At 35.1% G+C, this 22,116-nt stretch overlaps 1 protein-coding gene and 1 non-coding gene across 2 annotated transcripts in view; both read right to left on the reverse strand.

Annotated features, from left to right (window-relative positions):
• Positions 1–22,116, reverse strand: part of EPS8 (epidermal growth factor receptor pathway substrate 8) — a 168,951-nt gene that overhangs the window by 38,495 nt on the left and 108,340 nt on the right. Inside the window, exons 4-10 of the mRNA XM_023226203.1 lie at positions 13,461–13,528; positions 11,937–12,098; positions 11,659–11,808; positions 8,686–8,768; positions 8,000–8,136; positions 2,989–3,062; positions 1,580–1,706 (exon numbers count right to left, since the gene is read on the reverse strand). Coding sequence (XP_023081971.1) covers positions 1,580–1,706; positions 2,989–3,062; positions 8,000–8,136; positions 8,686–8,768; positions 11,659–11,808; positions 11,937–12,098; positions 13,461–13,528 — 801 coding nt within the window. The remainder of the gene's footprint in view (positions 1–1,579; positions 1,707–2,988; positions 3,063–7,999; positions 8,137–8,685; positions 8,769–11,658; positions 11,809–11,936; positions 12,099–13,460; positions 13,529–22,116) is intronic.
• Positions 14,312–14,415, reverse strand: LOC111552143. Its single transcript, XR_002734559.1, has one exon. It is a non-coding gene; the product is annotated as a U6 spliceosomal RNA (small nuclear RNA).

The following is a 22,116-nucleotide window of genomic DNA, read 5'->3' on the forward strand; positions in this document are numbered from 1 at the left end:
TCCAGGGCGATGTGGTGGGAAAAACATCATGGTTGTATAAAAACAGCATAAGCAAAAACAAGGAAAGGGGGAATTGCACGTATATGAAACAACAAACAAAAGCAGACAAACATGAGAATGGAAGGGTAGATCAAGGTTAGATTGTGGATACCCTTGATTTCCAGGGTGAACAGTTGTACTTAAATCAATAGAACATGGAACTAGTGTGCTTTACAGCAGAAGCATGAAGTGGCTGAACGCTTTTGAAGACTGTTCTCACAGCATGAAAAAGTGGAGGCTTAAAACTGCTTAGAAAGCAGGGTAAAAAAAATGATAGTAGCTTGAACTGGATATGAAGAAAGGGAAATAACTGGATATAGGAGATGTTGAGAAAATAAAATTGATGTTGGCTACAAGCTAGAGAATGAAGTCATAGAAGAATCTGTGGTTTTCAATCTGGGTGATCAAGAGGATAGTATATCTTTCACGGAGAATTTCAAAAGGAGTAAGTGGTTTATGATACCAGGAAGCAATAGTACTTAATTTCAGAATATGTGGAGAGGAGGCACATTCATGTATTCACATGTAGAAGATAAAGCCAAAGGTGATATGCTTATTATATAAATATGTGGTAGAGAAAGATTTGGAAATTATCTGTAATGTAAGGGATATTTATTTACTATTTTATATCTTTCCATCTCTACCATTTTGTCAGCAGAAGTATAAACATTACTTCCATAAGTTTAATTTTATACAGCTGAGGCCACTTTAAATAGCTGAACAGCAGCATACTTCAAAATTGTCTATATGTGACTTCGTATGTGACCTGAATGTACTGTTTAAAGTTTTGTGATAAAAAATTTAAATCCGTTGAAACTTTTAAATATTTTAATAAGTCAACCCTTTTATTTAACAAATAATATGGTTCCAGTTTATAATAGAATAAATTCAAATATAAGAAGAATAGAGCTATGTCTTTCTTTAACAGACACTTAATTTTACAATAACTAATCAAAACTACAGACAGATGATCACTGCCTGAATCTCAAAGTCTCTGCGATTTAGGTAAAATATTCCAGGATCTTTCTTCACTATATAGCTGACTTATAACCAAAATGGACTCTTCCTGAGTTCATCTTACTCTTTGCCTAAATCTCAGGTGCTACCCCAAAACTAGAAGAGGAACCCTAGTCCACAATCAATGAAGTTTTGCTAAGCAGTTCATGAGGGTCAAAACTCTGCCTAGTATCAGAGTTCTTTTTTTTTTTTTTTGACACAGAGTTTCGCTCTTATTGCCCAGGCCGGAGTGCATTGGTGCCACCTTGGCTCGCTGCAACCTCCGCCAGGTTCAAGCGATTCTCCTGTCTCAGCCTCCCGAGTAGCTGCGATTAGAGGCACATGCCACCATGCCCAGCTAATTTTTGTATTTTTACAGAGATGGGGTTTCATCACATTGGACAGGCTGGTCTCAAACTCCTGACCTCAGGTGATCTGCCCACCTCAGCCTCCCAAAGTGCTGGGATTACAGGGGTGAGCCACTGCGCTCAGCCAGTACTGGAGTTCTAACCAGTCATTAGAAGATTAAGAAAATCCAACTTACCTCCTGGTCCTTTCTTTTTACCTTTCTTATTTTTCTTCCTTTTAGAAAGTTCAGAAAATGCTTCTGCTGCTTTTTGGAGTTTCGTGATAAAAAATTCAATGTCATCCAAAATGTGGTTTAAGATTTGCTGAAATTAGAAATTATAGAATAAAATATAAAACAAAATGTTTACCTTAGCTGTACACTGTTAGTAAATAATAGAAAGGTTTTTTTAGAAAAAGTAGCACCCCACATGCCAATTTCAAGTTTATTACTAATTACACGAATCAAACTAAATATACCTGTAGCCAACATCTGACATTTACATTTTTCTTTAGCTTACTTTTGCTCTATTTTCAATGTCATCAAGGAAGCATTCACAATAACTACTCGGATTATTATTTTCAATTGCTCTAATTTTCCCAGTGTTCTCCCACACAGTTAGGAGGAAAATTCTAAACTACATTTTGTTAGCAGAGCACTGACATTTTTGCTTTACTGATAAATGTTCCAATAAAGCACTGACAACATTATTTCATGGAATTAAAGGTACACAGATTGTTGTGATAACCTAATAGCTAATCTATGATACTAAGCATTAATAAGAATTTCCACGTGACAAAATAGAATTAATAATGCACCATGCTATCAGAGATCACTGGAATGAATTTGATTATCTTACATACTATAGTCTTAGTTGCCTTTCTCCAGTATGTGTGAAACCTGACATTCTTCTAATTTAAGACTAGAAATTGGGGTTAAATAAACTTTTCAGTATAACACGTAATAGTGTGATATAAAAATTGAATTCCAAATTTCAAATTCCTTTCAGTATTTATTTCTCAATAAGCTGGTAACATGTGTATAGTACAAAAAGTAACTATATTAACAGTATATTCTATATCTCATCTATAGAATGAGAATGCTATATTAAAGCATTTACAGCATTCTCATTCTGTAAATCACTATGAAGAAATGAAAACAAATATAGCATTATCTTTTACAAAAGCATTACGATTTACAAATCTATCCTTTAAAAATGCCACTTAACTTTTTTGTTTATTCTAAAATACATTGTTAATAAATGCCAAGAAGACATATTAAAAAGATATTTCAATTATGAATTACAAACTATAATACAATAAAAACTGCACCATTCCTGACAGCTAATAATTCAGCCTAAGTTCCAACGTAAACTAGTTAATATGCTGATTCATCTATCACAGCCCAAGTCTACTAACTAAATACTGGCATAAAGGCAAAAATGGTTAAGGCAAAAACTAATTCAAAGGGCATAACCATCACTGGAAACAGAAAACACAGTTTCCATAAAACATCTTTATTTAAATCAGCTTCATTTTCTTATGAAGTTTTTTTCCTCTTAAAAAAAAAAAAAAAGCCAATGATCTAAAAGCGACTCCTATACTTACCACATCTCTGTCAATGCGGGCTGCCATCATCTCAGGCGTTTCTTCCTGCTCATGATACTGCCTTGGTTTCTCAACTGTAGAAAGGAGAATCATGTCTTTCAACCTTTTACTCACACAATACCAATATAGGCAATTAAAACATAAAAATTAGTTTAAAAGGAGGACCATTCGCAAAAGGGAACACCTCCACTGGATACACAAGTCAAAACTGTGCTCATCAGCCATGAAATGCATCCTTGTCAACACTAACAGGAGCAGCTGGGCAGAGCTTAAGTATTGGTCCTCTCACCTTTATGATGTTTATTTAACTTGTAATATCCCCTCTATTCTCTCTCTTCCCTGAGTCAGCTACCTGTAGAACCAACCTTAACTTAGCACCATTTAATTCCTACACAAGCCAGAAATATAAACCAGCAATTAAGCTTTTACTTCTCAAAAGTTGGTCAACTAAGTTCTAATGCAACAGAGCTATAATTTTTATACATTCCAATACTGTGACCACAGTAAAGCTTTGGGAGTTCTGACAGCAGAGTGCTTCTTAAAATTTAAGTGTAATTAAGCTTAAAACCCACAACATTGGGCTCATTAATTTGAAGCTACAAGCTTTAAAAGCAGACAGAAGTTTTCACATTAAAAAATAAATGTCCATTCAAGATATTAAGGTTGCTCAGTTGGCTAGAGCATGATGTTACTCATGAAGTTATTATCTTGAATTCCTTCCTGGTATGAGTCAGTTAATACTACCTCTAAACACAGAGAGTTGTTACAGATATTTCATGGAAGAATAAATTTTAAAATATATGGATGGAACAACAGAAATGTAACACCACAAATGGAAATACAACTCATGATACATCATCATGACTTATGATGTTCAATACAGAGAACTGCAAAAAAATATTGGAAACTTTGTATTGCTATTCTTCCTATGCACTAACTTTACCTATAACTGGAACACCTGCCAACAAAAAAAAAAAAAAGAAAGAAGAAATCACCATGTCTGATGAAACTTAATTAGTGGCTGTTAACTACTTTAAGATCATTAAAATTTCTATCTATGAAATGTTGCCAGTTAGCTACTATTTTACACATAGTTAGCTGCTACCTTGGCTGTAGTGGACTACCACAGAAAGCACTAAGTTGAGGTTGAAATAGCTATTAGGAACTCTACAGAGGTCCCCAAAAAATATCACTTGGAGGGCACAGTGACAGGGAGATATGGTATTTCTTGGGCTCTGTCAGGTCTGAGACACAACTAGGAACCCTAGTGCCACTGGCGCTATTCCACAGAGATCACCTTTGGAAGTCAGGGGTAGATATACCTCAGGGATTCAAAGGAGAAGCAGTTCAGCCTGAGTCAGCCAGAGCCTTCAGAGGAACCAAAAAGACACTCCTCTTGAGGGGCTTTCCAACTAAAAACTGGACTGGATCCAGGCCAAACCTGAATAATAAGTCTTCTGTTTAGTCTAGTGGTAAAGTAGAAGTTCTGAAAGCCTTATCTCACTTAGTTTAAACAGATGACATTGCAGAAAACATTTCAGATAAAATTTAATGAAAGCTCAGAAACCCCTAGGGATAAATTCTCTCTTTATTATAAATTATATTAGGTTCGGCAGGGCACAGTGGCACACGCCTGTAATTCCAGCACTTTCGGAGGCTGAGGCGGGAGGATCACGAGGTCAGGAGATCAAGACAATCTTGGCTAACATGGTGAAACCCCGTCTCTACTAAAAATACAAAAATTAGCCAGGTATGGTGGCATGCGCCTGTAATCCCAGCTACTTAGGAGGCTGAGGCAGGAGAATCACTTGAACCCAGGAGGTAGAGATTGCAGTGAGCTGAGATTGAACCACTGCACTCCAGCCTGGGTGACAGAGCAAGACTCCATTTCAAAAAAAAAAAAAAAAAGTGTGTGTGCATATATATATGGTTCAACATATTATATATATGGTTCAACATATATATAATATTATATAATATATTATATATACATCATATAAGATGTATTATATATACATTATATAAGATGTATTATATATACATTATATTATATATAAGGTTCAACATATATTTTTACAGGTTTGTTCAGAATGTCTGTAAGCTTGTCTTATCCTTCCTCTACTTCAGACCCTCTTCATCAAAACAGTAACAACAAAAACACCATAAGTACACAAAAAGTACAGAATACAACAAAGTACTGTATTTTAAACATTTTAAATACAAAGCAGATCAATACAAATTTACATAATTTATGAAAACAGAAACTTATAAAATTAAACTACATAGCTCTATTAATTTTTTTTAAATGAATGCATCAAAGAGTTCTTTTTTTCATATATTCGGTAGCTCGGCTTACATTTAAATCTCCGAAAAAAACCTTTAAGAATACAAGAAACCTAAACAAAATAGAAAACAATTCAGAAAGGAAATGAACTCAATTTGGCAAAATGAGAACCACAAATTATGCTTACTATTCTGTAGTCGGTACTATCATAAACATTATTTACTTTCAGATTCACAGCAACCCATGAATTATTATCTGCATTTTAGAGATGAGGCTGAAGTACAGAGAGACAACTTCCCAAGACCACACAGGTAGACAGATCAGGTCTTGCTTCAGAGCCCAACTTTTACTCTGCACATCCAAAGAAGAGTCCGAGGTGCCTCATTTTTGGAAATGAGTTATATCATTTAACTATAGTGCCAGATACCCTGTGTGAATAATACTTTATTGGTTAAAGAATAAGAAAGTTGGCCGGGCGCGGTGGCTCACGCCTGTAATCCCAGCACTTTGGAAGGCCAAGGGGAGCAGATCGCGAGGTCAGGAGATCTAGACCATCCTGGCTAACATGGTGAAACTCTACCTCTACTAAAAATACAAAAAATTGGCCGGCCGTGGTGGCGGGCGCCTGTAGTCCCAGCTACTCTGGAGGCTGAGGCAGGAGAATGGCGTGAACCCGGGAGGTGGAGCTTGCAGTGAGCCAAGATCAGGCCACTCTAGCCTGGGAGACAGGGAGACTCTCTCTCAAAAAAAAAAAAAAGAATCAGAAAGTTAAGAAGTCCCACTGGAGTAGAGGCAAAAGAATGAGGCTCTAGCGTTCATCAGATTCGAGCCTGCTGAATCACAACTTATTCGTCCTTAAAATGAAGAGACTAGACCAAACACATTTTAAGGCATTTTTTAGTTATAAACATTTCAGATTCTAGTAAAATATTCTAACATATAAAAAGTAACACTAAAAACACAGGTGAAACACAATGAGATCTCAGTTATTATTGATGAAGCAGCAGATAGCAGCTCTCATTCTTCCACAGCAGACTTACAGAACTGTTGTTATTTGTCTGAATGCTCAGACCCCTACACCATATTTCCATTCAAACATTTAGTACAGGATCTAGCAATATAATTCATCAAAAATTACACACTAAGAAAAGATAGCCCACCAAAATGTCAGGTGACTTTTAGCACTAGAAGGCTATCCACTGAGTTGCTTTGGTTGTTTAGTAATATAATGATGTCCTAACTTGTCTATTTTAATGAATATATTACTAATAAGACAGATACACATTAAATTTAAAAAATGACTTTATAGCAACATAAGCTAAAACAGGGAGTTTTTTTTTAAGCAAGTAGGAAATTATAATTCAGTGTTTTTAGGAAGTTGTTTGGCAATATGTGTCAAGAGTTTTTTAAAGGCTAATATTCTTGGCCCATAATTTCACTTCTAGAAATCTATCCTATGGAAATAACCAGAGATATGGTCAAAGATTTATAAACGAAGATGCCCATCATTATTAATAAAAAATAAACTATGAAATAATATTTCAAAATTGAGAATGGTTGAAAATGATACAATAATATAAACAATTATATATTCATCAAAAATCAACTTTTAAAAATGTTATATGGCAAAATACGCATCATAAAATTCTAAAAATCAGTATTCAAAACTGTGTATACAACATGAACTTTATTGTTTAAGAAATAAGAAAAGACTAGAAAGTAAAATCAACTTGTCAACAGGATGATGAAAATTACAGATGAATTTATTTCCCTAGTTATACAGTTCCAAGTTTTATACATTCCAAATTTTTCAAATTTTACATAATGATTATTTGTAAAATAAAAATATATAAGGTTATTTTTTTTAAAAAAAGTAACACTAAGTTCTATGTTATAATTGTTTTTAAACAGAATGCCAAGGTGAAATGATGCCACGCTCATAGGGCCCACTTGACAAGTACAGTTGTATGATGGATACCTTTTACCCTTCTCCACTGCCAGCAGCCAACCACTGTCCTGACAACCTTTCCATCAATATGACAAACTTGTCTAAAAAGGGACTGTAGTTAAATAATAAAAACTGGAAATAATTTTAAGTGCGGTCTTTAAAAAAAACCTGTACATATTTTGTTGCCATCTTTTTAACTGTCAATCAAGTGAAACTTCCTCTCTCAGCATTAAAAAAAAAAAAAAAAGACTCTAACCCTAACACCATATTTATTAAATGGTGAGTCTAAACTCTTACAGATAATAATCTTAACAAAATTCAAGGCTTAACTTTCTTTCACCTAAGATTTGATTTTTTTTTTTTTTTTTTGAAATGGAGTTTTGCTCTTGTTGTCCAGGCTGGAGTGCAATGGCGTGATCTCAGCTCACTGCAACCTCTGCCTCCCAGGTTCAAGCGATTCTCCTGTATCAACCATCCCAGTAGCTGGGATTACAGGTGCATGCCACCACGCCCACCTAATTTTAGTATTTTTAGTACAGACAGGGTTTCATCATATTGGTCAGGCTGATTTCGAACTCTTGGCCTCAGGTGATCCGCTCACGTCACAGCCTCCCAAAGTGCTGGGATTACAGGCATGAGACACTGAGCCCAGCCAGATTTGATTTTTTTAAAAGTAACCTCAAGCTTCAGTTCTGAAATCAGCATCAGAATTTGAAAGCAAGACCTATGCCCCAACCCAAAGTAAGTGTTCAATAAGTATTAATTCTAGGAAGACTCACAGTCCCCTTGGTCAGCTGCCCATGCAGACCAGGCTGCCACTCGACTTCTAACATCCACCTGGGTGACGGTCCCAGGGGGCGCAGGGGCAGGAGCTCTGGGTGGAGGCGGTATACCAGGGTCTGCGTTGGAAATCATCCTTAAAAAGATGAAAACAAATAGAATTTTTACCATCTCTATTTCTATAACATATCAATTAACTCAACTTGTGGTACTAGTTATTAAAATTCAGAAACAACTATGTCAAGGGGCAATAAGGATTTCCTAAGCATTCCATATGATGCATATTTATGAATGCATATGAAATAAAAAAAATTAACGGTCAGCTGAAAACTAGATTGATTTACTTTCTGAGTCTCATGTGATTTGGAAGGGCCATGGAACAATTACAATCCTACTGTCTAGCTTTTATTTCCCTAGGATACCTTCTCTTCAAATGCCACTCATCTTTCACGACTCTGTGACTTCCAACTCAAGTGAAGCCGTATCAGAGAAAGACCAAAAATACGGAGAGCAAAGGAGCAAACACACTGACAAACTTGGGAGAACAAATGTGTTGAGACTACAGGTTATGATCTATACAATATAATAACATACTTCCATGGAAAATAATTCTTCTAACTCTTTGGGGGAAAAAAGCCTTAGAAACAAATCAATTCCACCCCTTGATTTCTTTTAATGTTTTTACCTCAGGGCATCAGGCCGCCTCTTCTGTTTCCCTCCTTTACTGTCACTGATTGCACTTTCAATATCTTCACTAATTAGGTTTGCCTGCAAGGAGATACAAGTTACCTGAAAGTTGATAGATTTTTCTGAGTCTTGATATGTAGTTTAAAACAGGAAAAGGGATTGTTCCTTGTCTGAATCAGTAAGTATCTTGATGTAAAAAGTCTTTTTATAAAAATGTTGCGAAACATGACTCTATATAACTATATAATGATAAGATTTTAAAAACTGAAGAAATGTTAAAGATTATCTTAAAGGGAAACTATCCTTGAATAAAGGCAATGAAGAAGGCAAAGAAAGGATATGCATATGCTAAAAATGAAACTGAGTAAAAATCTCTAATTGGGAAGAAATTAAGGGGTTAGAAATTCCCACACATAGAACAAACAGAGTTCCTTCCCTTTCTCATCCTCAAGATCCACTGGATACCTATTAACTGAGCAAAACAAATATTTGGGTTTAAGGCAAATCCACTACACCCATGAGATAAACTCCAACACTAGGTTGTACCCCTTTGGGTAACCACTTTATTTGGTCACTTCAGGAAAAAGTTAACTTTCTACAAACAATTAACTTTTCCAATACTTTTCCAATAAGAACATTCAGTTAGATATTTCTTGGGGATCAATGTGAGATTCACAGATAAGAAGTTTTTGTTTGATTGCAAAGTTTGTTTAGAGCCAGTGATTATCACTCTATATTAGAATGTTGATGAGATGCACCATCTATGTTTGTGCCTCCTTGTTCTACGTAATGTTTTCTCAAATATGTACGTTTGTATTTCTTTAATAGTAAGCATCGATAATCATAAAATTTTGGAAATGATGGGATATTTAAAAGAGCATCTCATCGATTCCTTCTAATTAATAAAACTGAGGAGTACTTGTACGAAAGGGCCTGGCCAAGGTCGCATTGCTCGTTAAATGAGAGTGCCAATGCATCCCAGTCCAGGGTGACTTCCTACGAGCATTAAGTTTCAATAAGACATTACAAACATCCTGTCAAAGGCTTTCTGTTACATAGGATACTAAAACTGAAAATGAAAAGACAGTTAATTAAAAATAATTAAAAAAAAAAAAAAAAAAACCCCAAACAAAAACTGAAGATGCCTAGGAATCGTCAACTTCTTATACTGGGGCTATTATATTTCTAAGAAAAATTTTGCTGCAAAGGTGGGCAGGAGCATTGCATGAAGTCCTATAATAAAGAAACTTTAAAAATCAAAAACAATATTGCACAATGAGCCATATAAAAGAAACTGCATTTTTCATTGCGTTTATATTTTTAACCAACCAAGGGAAAAATGTCTCATGTGCAGAGTATGAAACCAATGAGTAAATGCATATAGTGCCTGGTGGTATGTGAGCTTTTGGAGTTAGGACAGAACTATATTCAGTAAATACATTTTGAATCCATTATCATTACCATTCCGTATCAAATAAAGCAAATCTTTTGTTCTCAAACTTAAAATCCAGAAACTTTACACTATGGTGTAGTAACTTTTAGCTCCCAGGGGGACTTTTTAGAGTACAGATACAAATATCAAATCTGAAATGTTTTTTAACTTAGGCCTCTGGTTTATAAAATGTTTGAATTAACTTTCACTATATTTTTAAAGCAAAATGTTCCCTTTAATATTTATTGAATATATCTAACCTTACAAAAATTATAATATGCTATGACTTTCAAAAGGCACTATACAAAAATCTGATGAATATCACTTACACAAATTACCTAAATGCCAGTTCTTTTAGCAGGTTTTTAGAAAGTCATCTATGACATAAATTGAAATTAGAAGAAAATTATAAAATACAGTTTACAGTCAATTTTACTTTATCTATCATTTTTAAATGTCAAAAAATACAGAGAAGATCAAGTGACTGTGCTAATCTCCTAAAAGTTCTTTATAAAATAAAATTACATGGATATTTTATAATATATCATCAAAATGTTAAATCACTGCTTTAGCAAAGTACCAATTAACACAAAATGATTTCTCTTTTAAAGAAAACAACTCAGGAAATAAACACATTCAAGGTTGAAGATAACTTCTAAGGTCCAATAAAGCATCACAAATTATAATCATTTGAAATTACACTGTACTTTGAAATAGAAACTTTCTGGACACATCCTGTTATTACTGGCTCATCTATTTTCACATATCATTTGGGAATTACAAATCCTGAGCAATGATTTGAGTCACATAATTAAATGGTGAACTTTAAATCAATATCGTGGGAAATGTCTAAGTACTTCATTGCAGTAATCCATGCTATGTCATTAGTGCAGAATAAATTAGAATTACATGATTATTTACTGTCCACAAAGCATGATTTCTGAACAATCAATTTTTAATTATAAGTTTAAGGCATTTGATGTGAATTTAATATATTATCTACCCTTTAAAAAAAAAACAAACAGAATGCCTCTTATTTTTAAGAGACACAATCTCACTCTGCTGCCCAGGCTGGAGTGCAGAGGGGTGATTATAGCTCCCTGTCATCTCCAACTCCTGGCTCAAGAATTTTCCTCCCTCAGCCACCTGAGTAGCTGAGACTACAAGTGTGTACAACCACACCTGGCTAATTTTTTAAACCTTTTCAGTAGAGACTGGGTCTTGCCATGTTGTCAAGGCTGGGCTTGAACTCCTGGCCTCAAGCCATCTTACAGCCTCGGCCTCCCAAAGCACTGGGATTACAAGTGTGAGCTACTCAGCCTACCCCTGATTTTATTAACATCACCCTAATTTCTTTATCTACTTGCCATGGAAATCCTAAGGAAGATACTAAGGTATTTGTTTTCCTTACAAGATTCTCAGAAACTAAAAATCTAGTACCTAATAATTACTAGTACCTAATAATTATCAAAATAGGTAATTCAAAAGCTGCCAGAACGTCTGCTTAAAGAGGAAACAAAAAATTCACCATTCTCTTACCTTAACCTCATCACACTGGAAAAGATGAAGATCTGGCTTGTTCTGGGTTGGCTCTTTGCACACCAGGGCAAGCACTGAATCATAGCTGCATGAATGCATCACAGCTTGGCAGTGCTGGATTGTGTTTAAAGGAAAATTCTCCAGTTCATTCTATAAATAAAATAAACATTTTATTTTGTCAAACTTCCACCCATTTTCGAACAATCTGAAATGACTGTAAACATTAATATTTGTGGTGTTTTCTTGAAAATAAAATAGTACAAATTTTACACACTTGCCTTTGATTCTAAATCAATCAAGCTCACAGCTCTGTCATCCACTTGAAGAATCATATCTTGAGTCCACACTTTGCCCTTGGCATCAAGCAATTTCAACTTCCTTATTCCATCATCAACAGTGATCATAGCATCTTTCCGATCCAGGATAAATGTAATCAAGTGCTTACAATTGGCAAAAAGGAAAAAGATTTATAACAGATACAAATACATACAATCTCTTACATTTCCAATACATTTTCCAAAACAAAATCAAATTAACCTGAGGTCAGCTAGCAGAGAACGACAAACATAAAGTGCTCTTAAAACTTCATGACTATGTTAACGAGAGAATAAAGCCAAGCAAGGTTTTTTGGGGTTTCTTGAATAGAAGAAATGGTGTTTTGACTCATAAGATACCTAAATCTTGTTTCATACTGAGCCATGTTGAACTACATAAACATGATATTAAAACAACTTCTTAACAGCTTAAATAATATTCTCTTTAAGTATACTTTTCCCTATTTTATACTCTATTATGGTTATTTAAATGCTGAACCTAGCAGCATTTAAACAGCAGGCCATCTGTATGGGAGCTTTAAAACTATGGACACTGATTGTAGCAACAGCACAATTCTAGTCTACAGGAGCTGTCAAACTATTCAATCCACTAAAACCACTTACTGAAACAAAACTGTTTAAATTTGATTAAGCATGCTTGAGATAGGTAGAAAACTGAAAATAAGAGCAATTTAAAAATTACTTCTCTGCTTAAATATTTTCTATTATAAGCAGAGGTTATCTAGATAAATTCCAACCAAGAGCAAATATCTTAAAAGAGAGCAAAAACTTAAAAAGAACCCTTATTTAACTAGAACTAGTAATAACTTTAGTTAAACTAGAAACTAAACTGCTCACTGAAACTGTCAAAGGCTTAATTTCAAGAAGATTCTACAGTACAAAGTAGAAGCCATTATCCTTTTGTAAATGAAATAAGGGCCGGGCGCGGTGGCTCAAGCCTGTAATCCCAGCACTTTGGGAGGCCAAGACGGGTGGACCACGAGGTCAGGAGATGGAGACCATCCTGGCTAACACGGTGAAACCCCATCTCTACTAAAAAATACAAAAAAAAAACTAGCCGAGTGAGGTGGTGGGCGCCTGTACTCCCAGCTACTCAGGAGGCTGAGGCAGGAGAATGGCGTGAACCCGGGAGGCGGAGCTTGCAGTGAGCTGAGATCCGGCCACTGCACTCCAGCCTGGGCGACAGAGCGAGACTCCGTCTCAAAATAAATAAATAAATAAATGAAATAAGACTGGCAATGATAAATGAGTGGTCGTTATGATTTTAAATCATTCTTTATGAAAACAGACCACAGACTAACAAGATACTTTACATGTAACATCTTGTTTTAAAAAACCTAAACAAAAAGGTCAGTGCAACTTAAAATACATCATAAGAATGAAATAAAACCGAATTCTGATTTAACTTCCAACATTTATGTTCCTGAAGTGTCACTCTAAATACTAGTAAATGCCAAAGCATCTTACTTCAACACGGTATTGAGATACATCTGACACACTGCTGACACTGTCCCGTGCATAATTCTTCCTTTGTTCTGAAAGAGAAATTGAAAAAGCCATGATGTGTCGCCTACTAAGCTGAAGTTCATATATTGGTATCATGTGGTTATCTCTAAAACTAGTCTATCTCACGTATAAATACAGTAGCTGACAAGTTGCCATTGTGTGGTGTATCTGAAAACACTCATTATTCGCAGTGAATCTAAAAACCACAAGAACGTCTAAATAATAGGCAAGAACAATTTGATCCACTATATGTTTTTAGAATTCCAAAGGTTAACAAGATTATAAATATTATAAGAAAAAAAGTTTTTTCCTCTAAAGGTTTTTTTAATCAGTCAGGGACCTACTGTTTTGACAAATCAATTACAACTGGCTTATAAATTTCATCTGTTACTGCACTGATATCAAAATATAATTGCAAATATTGTCATAGATACTGTATTATATGAGTTAGACTACATTATTAAAATAATAGACACTACAGGGAACAACTCCTTTTGCAGTATCCAAACTGGGATAGTGTTAGAGGAGATTTAAAACATGATTCAATCACATGGCTTGCCATTAAATATTAACAGTTTTCACACATCTACAGAACACACAGATGTGATACTTAGAATCATAAATATAAGCTGATAGGAAAAATGAGAAAGTCAGGTAGAAAGTTATTGCACCAAACTATTTAAAAAGCCAAAAGAAACCTTTAATTTTCTTTTCTGAAATGCTGCAAAACCAAAAAATAACATTAAAATATAAAATGTATGTTGGCAATATTCGGCATTTGTTACTGTCTTTTTAAAATTTGTATTATTTTTTAAAATAGGGAACACTTCATGAATTTGCATGGCATCCCTGCACAGAGGCCACACTAATCTCTGTATCATTCCAATTTTAGTATACGTGCTGCCAAAGTGAGCACTATTTGTTACTTTCTAATCAAGCAACTTGCTTATTTGTAAATTCAGAGTTGCCCTGTTTCTTCTAAACAGAATGCTATGATGAAAAATAACGTTGAGAGGGAGCTGTCAGATTTGTTCTTCCAGCTTCAGCTGTGTCACTAAGTAGGAAACCAAATTTGGGCAAGACACTTAATACCCCGGGCCTCAGCACCCTTACTGTAAAATAAAAGGGTTAAACAAGGCCAAACCTAAAGGCCTTTAAGGATTTAACATTCTGGCATATAGATATGCCTTAGCTTCCCCAACAACCTGTTTTCTTTGTAAATGTAAACCTATTTATTTTAGTTAATATAGTTATTCTATAACAGAGAAGTTGTTTGGAAAGTTCTGCTGAACATAAAAGTTGAGCAAGTACAAAAATATAAAGTGCATATGTACATATGCAGACTCAGAACGTTAACACAGAATTTTAAGAAAACTTAATAAATTTTCGTTTTACAACACATATGAAAGTAACTTTTCATTTATATTTACTTGTACAATTTAGATTAAAATCTCCATATCCTTGTATCAATATTACTCTGATACTCCAATACATTCCATTTTTGCTTTTGCAGCATTAAAAGTACTTAATAAAAACAGAAGCACTACAAAATTCACTCTCTGCTACCTTTCTTTTTTTGTTTGGATGATGACCTGAGGAAGTATGATCCATCTGGTCCTACCAAAATAATGGCATCAAAAAGAAAGATCTGGTTTCACCTAAAATTTTCTCTCCCAACATAACAAAACATAAACTTTCACTTACATGACTGTATTCCATATATTTTTAAAAAGTGAACGACCATGATTTTTCTGATTAGGTGTTGCGGATTAATCAGTGTGAGATATTAACACATGGCTAATTGTCCTCGCGACAGCCGTTACGACTCTTGTAATACAATATATAATTCAGGAATATATTTCACAAAACCACATCTAGAAACAATCACTATTTCAGCGTCACTGGTTCACCATATTCTAACACAACTGTCCATGACAGATTCAGAGCAGGAGGGTTCTGCTTGCTTTGATCTGACCTTAAGACAGTAAAAGAAATGGCAGTGGTTGCCGTGACACCTAGTTACGGGAACTCCTGGATGTTCAAATGCTTGTCTTTTGGGTAATTTACTGGCAAATACAACAGTTGAAGATCTGAAACACTGTGTTTCTATTTAGATATTCTCATTATGAAGTATTAAGAATTTATCCCTGACCTCCTGATTTCCTAACATATAGTTTCCCAATCCCACAGAAACATAATTTACAGAAATGAAAAGAAAAACTATCTGATAGCATTTGTAAACAGCGTGACATTACTGATCCCTCTGATTGCCTAGAAGATATGGTGTCATTTCTAATATTCCAAATTAAGAATCCACTTTAGGAATTCCTAAGCTGCCTTCTCTCCTATATTGTACAATAAATAAGTTGTATAAGAAACTACCTTTTAAAGATCCTAAAAATGTATAAATGCCTTAAAATGGATTTATAAATAAATTAGTAGTTCCAGTGATTTTTAAGTCAATCCATAAATAAAGGTTAATATTAACATTTTAATAGGCAATTTTGAAAGACATTTCCTAAAAGGCAATTATAATACATTTCTTTTTTATGAGAATCATATATATACACAAGAACTGGTATAAATAGTAATTAGGCTCCTAAGCTAGAAATCTCACCAAAGCCTTAAAACAGTATAAAAAGCCTAACTAAAATCTCTCGACACTACTCAAGATGAATCCTCTAATGAAATTCACCACTGTTGCTAACAGTGGTTCTCATCCTTGACTGCATGTTAGAATGAACTTAAAACAGTGTGCAACTCATCTACTATATACTATCTCTTTAAGCAGAACATTTTCCTTTCCAAATTAAGAATGTAAATGTGGTCAAATGGTATATTAAATAATAAATACACGAATAAATATGGCAGTAGGGTTTTAGCTTTCTAGTAGTACAAGCTGCTCAACTCCCAATATAAGACTAAGTCTATTTCCCCTCCTATTCTGGCCCCTGCCTCTCTTTATCTCTCAGAATCAATTAGAGGTAGGATGAAACTTACTTGCCTATAGAACCACTGGTTGTGTTTCACTATTTTGCCTATTAACTTTTATGTTATGGTCCAGAATGTACAACTCCAAACAGACAGAATTAAATGAATTCAGTAACCAGTGATGAAAACTCTTCACATACAATTTTATTATCCACTATTGCAAAAACTGATATTCAACTCCCAGATCAGAAATAATAAATTTAGGTTTCATTTAATTTGTTAATTAGTTGAACTACAAGTATAAAAAGCATCCAGGTCTTGGTATTTATACTTAATTCCCTTTTACTTGCATTGCTGTTTACGCATAATATAACATTTGAAACAGCTAATATTCAGAGATACAGCTAATATTTAGAATTCTAATTCTTGTTCTCTTTCAACAAAAATGTTCCTTAGAGAGTAAGGATTTGGCCTCTAACAAGAAAAAAGTAACATAAAAGCAGCTGCTGAATACTCCTCTCTCTAAATAAAACAATGGGCTAGAACTCATATTACTTTATACTGACGAATACTTTCAACCACAGTAAAGGAGAATTCCTTTCCCAGTATCTTAGTGTCTATGTATATTTATTCCGTAGAGGAGAGGCGCTTACTGGGAATCAGTGATGAGCACTGAGTGATAATTACAAGCTCTCAATATCAGGCAACTACAATCACAGTTTGACGAATGAGTATCTGAACCAAGATAGCATTATGAAAAATAAACAAAATCATTTCTTTCAAACTACATTATTTAAGAAGTAATTTTATTGGCCTGTTCAACCAATTATTAAAATGGCTTATTCCATGAGGTAAAAAAGGAGTTTTAAAATTTTCAGCTAAGTTGGGAAAACTGCCAAATTGTCTTTTTGAGTCAATTGCTCTGCCACATTCTATCAAGCTGAATTTTTGACTCAAACATTTAGCTCAATTTCCTGATACTATTTAATGAATTAGAAGCCATATACATCTTAAGAATTTCAGAACAATTTTTTTTGTTCTGTAAAAAAAAAAAAAAAGATTTCAATGTTTTCTCTAAGTAAAATACATACCGTAAATAATAAGGATGGGCAAAAGAGAAACAGATTTTCACTCTTAAGTGCTACTTGAATGTGTAAGAAATTGCTTGGGCTTTAATTATAACAATTAAACAGAGAGACTAGCTCCAAACCAAGATCAGGAGATAAACACACGAAGAGAAAGAAAACTAGGTATGAAAAGGACAATATATGGAATGGATATGTGTTAAGAAAAATTCAGGAACACTGCTACAAGAGAGTTGAATCAAGCACTGTGTAGAACTGAAGTTTATAGTAAACCCAATTATACAGAAATTCACTATGCAGTTTATAGGTTACTTATATTCAATTCTTACCAACACCTCCTTGAGAAGAAAAAACAAAGATGGAAAAACACAAATATATTTTCCTACTTGTTAACATCACAAAGCAGTTTAAACTTAAGGTTAAAATAAGACTTAAGGCCAGGCGTGGTGGCTCACACCTGTAATCCCAGTACTTGGGAGGCCCAGGTAGGCAGATCACTTGAGGTCAGGAGTTCAAGACCAGCCTGGACAACATGGCGAAAGGCTATCTCTACTAAAAATACCAAAATTCGCCAGGTGTGGTGGCACGTGCCTATAATTTCAGCTACTCAGGAGGCTGAGGCAGGAGAATTACTTGAACTAGGATGTGGAGATTGCAGTCAGCTGAAATTGTGCCATGGCACTCCAGCCTGGGTGACAGAGCGAGACCCTACCTCAAAAAATAAAAATAAAAATAAAATGAGACTTAGAAGAGTATCTTTCTATCATACTGACCCAATATTATTTGTCCTCCCAATAATAAAATCTCAAAGTTAACTGTAGGTGTTGGTAATGACAACAAAATATCGCTAATTGGTAATTCAATGAAATGAGTTTTCTAGAGACAAAATGACTTTAAGCAGTTGGTAATTCATGAAATGATCACATTCCAAATTAAGCAATATCTAATTTAAAGAGAAGTTACCATTCTAGAAAGTCCAGCTATTTAGAACACAGCATAATACCCACACTTAAATAAATGAAGTCCTCTAGTGTTTGTTAGAGATGGCACCATGTCTATACGTTAACAGGTGCATATTTTAACATAAAGACTAGTGGAAAAGACTCTCTCAGCCGGGCGCAGTGGCTCAAGCCTGTAATCCCAGCACTTTGGGAGACGGAGGCAGGCGGATCATGAGGTCAGGAGATCAAGACCATCCTGGCTAACACGGTGAAGCCCAGTCTCTACTAAAAATACAAAAAAATTAGCCAGGCATGGTGGCAGGCGCCTGTAGTCCCAGCTACTCGGGAGGCTGAGGCAGGGGACTGGCATGAACCCAGGAAGCGGAGGTTGCAGTGAGCCGAGATTGCGTCACTGCTCTCCAACCTGGGCCACAGAGAAAAACTTCGTCTCAAAAAAAAAAAAAAAAAAAAGACTCTCAAGTCTCCACTTAGAATCTATTTACTAAGAACATTTTTTATGTAGTTTCCCAGCCCATAGATATCAGAAGCCATGCTAGAAGCTCACGTGTTGTAACAACATGGAAAAGGGACAGGCTTGAGAACCAGTCACATGGAAAAAGCAGCCCTAAATATTCAAAAGGGTGATGAATCTGAATGATTTGGTGTAAAGGTAAGGAATGCAGCCCCTGAGTTTCACAGTGCATAAGCTAATGTGCACACACATGATCCTCTGTCACCAAGAAGATCATGTACCAAGAAGATCTGGCACCAACTGCTGCCAGACCCAAGGAAAGGGAGTATTTAATGTACTTTACAGGTATTTCCCTTAAGAACAATTTTAAATTTTAGTGCTTAAAGGCTTTGACAGACAGTCTAGCTGGAAAAAATTATAAAATTTCCAGTATTCTGATAACAGTAGCTAAATAAAATGTTACTGTTATGAGATAACTGGAGGAGAGAGAAATTAATATTTATCTTCCTAAGTAAGTGTTATGGTGTCAGGGACAATAATGATGCAGAGTCTTTCACATGCTGGCTCGAAAATTTCTTGTATGATAATTTTAAAATGTCAAAATCGAGTTATTAAAATTGCCACATATTTTTACTATTTTCCTTGAATAAATTAATATGTATTCAAATAAGCAAATTTATTGTCATATACAAGCATAGTTCACAATACATTTATGCCACTTATAAAAAATATTTCTAGAACATTATAGGGAGTGAATATGGAATATAAGTTTTAAAATATATAATGAAAGTCACCTCTTGATTCTGTCAAAATATCACTATAATGAATTGTCTAACATTGGAGGTAATATCAAAATATTAAATTTTAGAATCTTGATGAATCTGAGGACCCAGGACAGAAAGTGACTCTCCAGTACCACTCCCCATTTCCATGATGGCGTCATTACTTCTGCTTTCTCATATAAACTTACCACAGAGTTATTATCGTTTTTATTTTATACATGAGGAAACTGGGGTCAATCATTTGTGCAAAACAGCAGCCATTTGGTAGCAGTACCATGATTCAGATCCTCTGGCCTCCAAAACCCCTGCTGCCTTTCTGAGCACATTCAGTGGAAGCAATCCGGGTGGCCCATTATGGTGTCAGACCTGGAAAGTGTTCTCATGAAAAACTCTACATGAAACTTCAGATAGAGTATCTAGACTGTGGTCAGTGCGTAAAAAACAGTGTGAACATTCATGTTTCAGTGCACAAGACAGTATCCTCCTATTACAAAGATGTTCATGAAGGCAAATTAATTCTTGGAAGATGATTTCAACTCATTTAAAATTGTAAAAGGATAAATTTTACATAAGATGCATAAACTGTGAGAAAACAAACTATATCACAAATCTCTTTACTAAATTTCCAGTTAAGAAGAGACACTGCCAGCACACACTGTTTAAGTTGCAGATGTGGTTTCTTTCCTCTTTGTGTAATAGCCACCACTGTCTCTCAACACACCGCGCAAAACACACAAAGAGTGCCTTCCCTCTGAGAGTTCTCAGAAAATGCCTGGGGAATGAATGGACAGATGGATGAATGACAAGGGAGAAATATGTTCATGTTTTGAAGATACATATAATCTCTTCTTGGTGACAAAGGATCATGTGTGTGCACATTAGCTTATGTGCTGTGAAACTCGGGGGCTGCATTCCTTACCTTTACACCAAATCATTCAGATTCATCTCTCTTCTGAATATTTAGGGCTGCTTTTTCCATTTGGCTGGGTCTCAAGTCTGTCTCTTTTTCATGTTGTTATAACATGCATACTTCTAGCACATGACAATAGACGCTATACATAAGTTAAAACTATGCAGACTGGGATGCTAAACACTTCCAAAGCTACCTAAAAAAAACTTCAACTAGAATCTGTTTATTGCAAAGCTATCTTCAAAACATGAACATATTTCTCCCTTGTCATTCATCCATCTGTCCATTCATTCCATAGGATTTTTCTGAGATCTCTCAGAGGGAAGGTACTGTGTGTATGTCTTTGTGCGGTGTGTTGAAAGACAGTGGTGGGTATTAGAAACAAAGAGGAAAGAAACCACATCTGCAACTTAAAGCCATCTTACTTCTAAGCCCAATCCACTGCTAAGACTTATTTCCTCCCTATAAATGCTTCTTGGATTTGCCCCTTTCTATCCATTTCTTTCTATCTTGTTTTACGTATACATTGTTCATTTTCATTATAGTATACAAAATTGTTACACTGTAATCAAGTTCTAAGTTATGTGACTTTGATAATCATCTAACTTGAAAAGGGGGCCTCACTTTGCTTTATATGTAAAAGGAGGGAAATAAAATTTACTGCTTAAAAGCTAATGATTTTCCAGGCTGGTCTCGAACTCCTGACCTCAGGTAATCCACCCACCCTGGCCTCCCAAAGTGCTGGGATCACAGGCGTGAGCAACCCCGTCTCTAGAAATACAAAAATTAGCCAGATGTGGTGGCACGGGCCTATAGTCCCTGCTACTCTGGATGCTGAGGCAAGAGAATTGCTTGAACCCAGGAGGCAGAGGTTGCAGGGAGCCGAGATCATGCCAATGCACTCCAGCCTGGGCAACAAAGCGAGACTTTGTCGCCAAAAAAAATAAAATAAAATAAAAGTAAGAGTTTTCAATCCTTGGATCTAAGATTTTATACAGTTGCTTCTAACACAATATAAACATTAAAATTTACAGGTGAGTTCTATATTCTATTCTTATTTCTTTCTTAGCTCTCTGAAATTAGATTTTACATCTGTGGTATTTGTGAGAGCATTAATACTCTTTCTCCTTATTAAAAGTCTTTAGGCTATTATTAGGTGTCTAATTTGCCATATTACTTATATCTCTGATTCACTTATTTCCATGTATAGTCTTCAAATTCATCCTCAATATTACTACCAGAGTGAGCCAGAGCAACTCTGACCTATTACTATCCTGATTAAAACACATCAAAGGCTGCTCATTCATTGTAAACAATGCCTAAATTCCTTAGTATAATTCTTCCCAATGTGGTCTATGTTCATTTTTTCAATCTTATTTCCCAATGCACCACCATGCACTCTCCAGTTAACACCAAATTGCTTGCATCTCATTAATTCATTACACTCATTCTGCAAGTATTTCTGAGCATAAATTATATATTAGCCACTATGCCAA

The sequence above is a fragment of the Piliocolobus tephrosceles genome, chromosome 10 (genome assembly GCF_002776525.5).
Source record: "Piliocolobus tephrosceles isolate RC106 chromosome 10, ASM277652v3, whole genome shotgun sequence".
Lineage (NCBI taxonomy): Eukaryota > Metazoa > Chordata > Mammalia > Primates > Cercopithecidae > Piliocolobus > Piliocolobus tephrosceles.